General features: G+C 47.5%; 1 protein-coding gene across 2 annotated transcripts in view; it reads right to left on the reverse strand.

The window, feature by feature from the left end:
• The window catches only part of LOC139557961 (RNA-binding protein 10-like), a 111,286-nt gene that overhangs the window by 14,248 nt on the left and 94,538 nt on the right, over positions 1–2,500 (reverse strand). For both annotated transcript variants that reach the window (XM_071373340.1, XM_071373339.1), the window contains one exon: positions 186–270. In XM_071373340.1, coding sequence (XP_071229441.1) covers positions 186–270 — 85 coding nt within the window. The remainder of the gene's footprint in view (positions 1–185; positions 271–2,500) is intronic.

Here is a 2,500-nt window from a genome sequence, read left to right on the forward strand (position 1 = left end):
TACACTCCACATATCTGCTACACTCCACTATCTGTTACACTCCACACAGAGAGACATCCCTATACACACATTCTCTAGTACACACACACACACACACACACACACACACACACACACACACACACACACACACACACACACACACACACACACACACACACACACACACACACACACAGTCTTACGGTATTGTTGGTACTGGTGTGCGGTGCCGGGGGTGGCAGGGTGGGTGGGAGTGGCAGGTTGAGGCTTACCCACTATCTCTACATGCTGAGAGGGAGAGGGAGGGAGAGGGAGGGAGAGAGAGAAAAAGAGAGAGAGAGAGAGAGGGAGAGAGAGGGAGGGGGAGAGAGAGGGAGAGAGAGAGAGAGAGAGAGAGAGAGAGAGAGAGAGAGAGAGAGAGAGAGAGAGAGAGAGAGAGAGAGGGAGAGAGAGGGAGAGAGAGAGAGGGGGTGAGAGAGGGAGAGAGAGAGAGACAGAGAGGGAGGGAGAGAGAAACAGAGAGAGAGACAGAGAGAGAAAAAGAGAGAGAGCGAGAGAGGGAGAGGGAGAGAGAGGGAGAGAGAGGGAGAGAGAGAGAGAGAGAGAGAGAGAGAGAGAGGGGGAGAGAGAGAGAGAGGGAGAGAGAGAGAGAGAGAGAGAGAGAGAGAGAGAGAGAGAGAGAGAGAGAGAGAGAGAGAGAGAGAGAGAGAGAGAGAGAGGGGGAGAGGGAGAAAGAGATATAGAGATGGAGAGAGAGAGACAGAGAGAGAGAGAGAGAGGGGGAGAAAGAGAGAGAGAGAGAATTGAATTGAGAGAGAGAGACAGAGAGAGAGAGAGACAGAGAGAGAGACAGAGAGAGAGACAGAGAGAGAGACAGAGAGAGAGAGAGAGAGAGAGAGAGAGAGAGAGAGAGAGAGAGAGAGAGAGAGAGAGAGAGAGAGAGAGACAGAGAGAGAGACAGAGAGAGAGAGACAGAGAGAGAGACAGAGAGAGAGAGAGAGAGAGAGAGAGAGAGAGAGAGAGAGAGAGAGACAGAGACAGAGACAGAGACAGAGAGAGAGAGAGAGAGAGAGAGAGAGAGAGAGAGAGAGAGAGAGAGAGACAGAGAGAGAGACAGAGAGAGAGAGAGAGAGAGAGAGAGAGAGAGAGAGAGAGAGAGAGAGAGAGATAGAGAGACAGAGAGAGAGAGAGAGAGAGAGAGAGAGAGAGAGAGAGAGAGAGAGAGAGAGAGAGAGAGAGAGACAGAGAGAGAGAGAGAGAAGTCAAATGTCTACTGTTTGCTGATGATCTGGTGCTTCTGTCACCAACCAAGGAGGGCCTACAGCAGCACCTAGATCTTCTGCACAGATTCTGTCAGACCTGGGCCCTGACAGTAAATCTCAGTAAGACCAAAATAATGGTGTTCCAAAAAAGGTCCAGTCACCAGGACCACAAATTCCATCTAGACACCGTTGCCCTAGAGCACACAAAAAACTATACATACCTCGGCCTAAACATCAGCACCACAGGTAACTTCCACAAAGCTGTGAACGATCTGAGAGACAAGGCAAGAAGGGCCTTCTATGCCATCAAAAGGAACATAAATTTCAACATACCAATTAGGATCTGGCTAAAAATACTTGAATCAGTCATAGAGCCCATTGCCCTTTATGGTTGTGAGGTCTGGGGTCCGCTCACCAACCAAGATTTCAAAAAATGGGACAAACACCAAATTGAGACTCTGCATGCAGAATTCTGCAAAAATATCCTCCGTGTACAACGTAGAACACCAAATAATGCATGCAGAGCAGAATTAGGCCGATACCCACTAATTATCAAAATCCAGAAAAGAGCCGTTAAATTCTACAACCACCTAAAAGGAAGCGATTCCCAAACCTTCCATAACAAAGCCATCACCTACAGAGAGATGAACCTGGAGAAGAGTCCCCTAAGCAAGCTGGTCCTAGGGCTCTGTTCACAAACACAAACACACCCCACAGAGCCCCAGGACAACAGCACAATTAGACCCAACCAAATCATGAGAAAACAAAAAGATAATTACTTGACACATTGGAAAGAATTAACAAAAAAACAGAGCAAACTAGAATGCTATTTGGCCCTAAACAGAGAGTACACAGTGGCAGAATACCTGACCACTGTGACTGACCCAAACTTAAGGAAAGCTTTGACTATGTACAGACTCAGTGAGCATAGCCTTGCTATTGAGAAAGGCCGCCGTAGGCAGACATGGCTCTCAAGAGAAGACAGGCTATGTGCACACTGCCCACAAAATGAGGTGGAAACTGAGCTGCACTTCCTAACCTCCTGCCCAATGTATGACCATATTAGAGAGACATATTTCCCTCAGATTACACAGATCCACAAAGAATTCGAAAACAAATCCAATTTTGATAAACTCCCATATCTACTGGGTGAAATTCCACAGTGTGCCATCACAGCAGCAAGATTTGTGACCTGTTGCCACAAGAAAAGGGCAACCAGTGAAGAACAAACACCACTGTAAATACAACCCATATTT

The sequence above is a fragment of the Salvelinus alpinus genome, chromosome 28 (assembly GCF_045679555.1).
Source record: "Salvelinus alpinus chromosome 28, SLU_Salpinus.1, whole genome shotgun sequence".
NCBI classification, from domain to species: domain Eukaryota; kingdom Metazoa; phylum Chordata; class Actinopteri; order Salmoniformes; family Salmonidae; genus Salvelinus; species Salvelinus alpinus.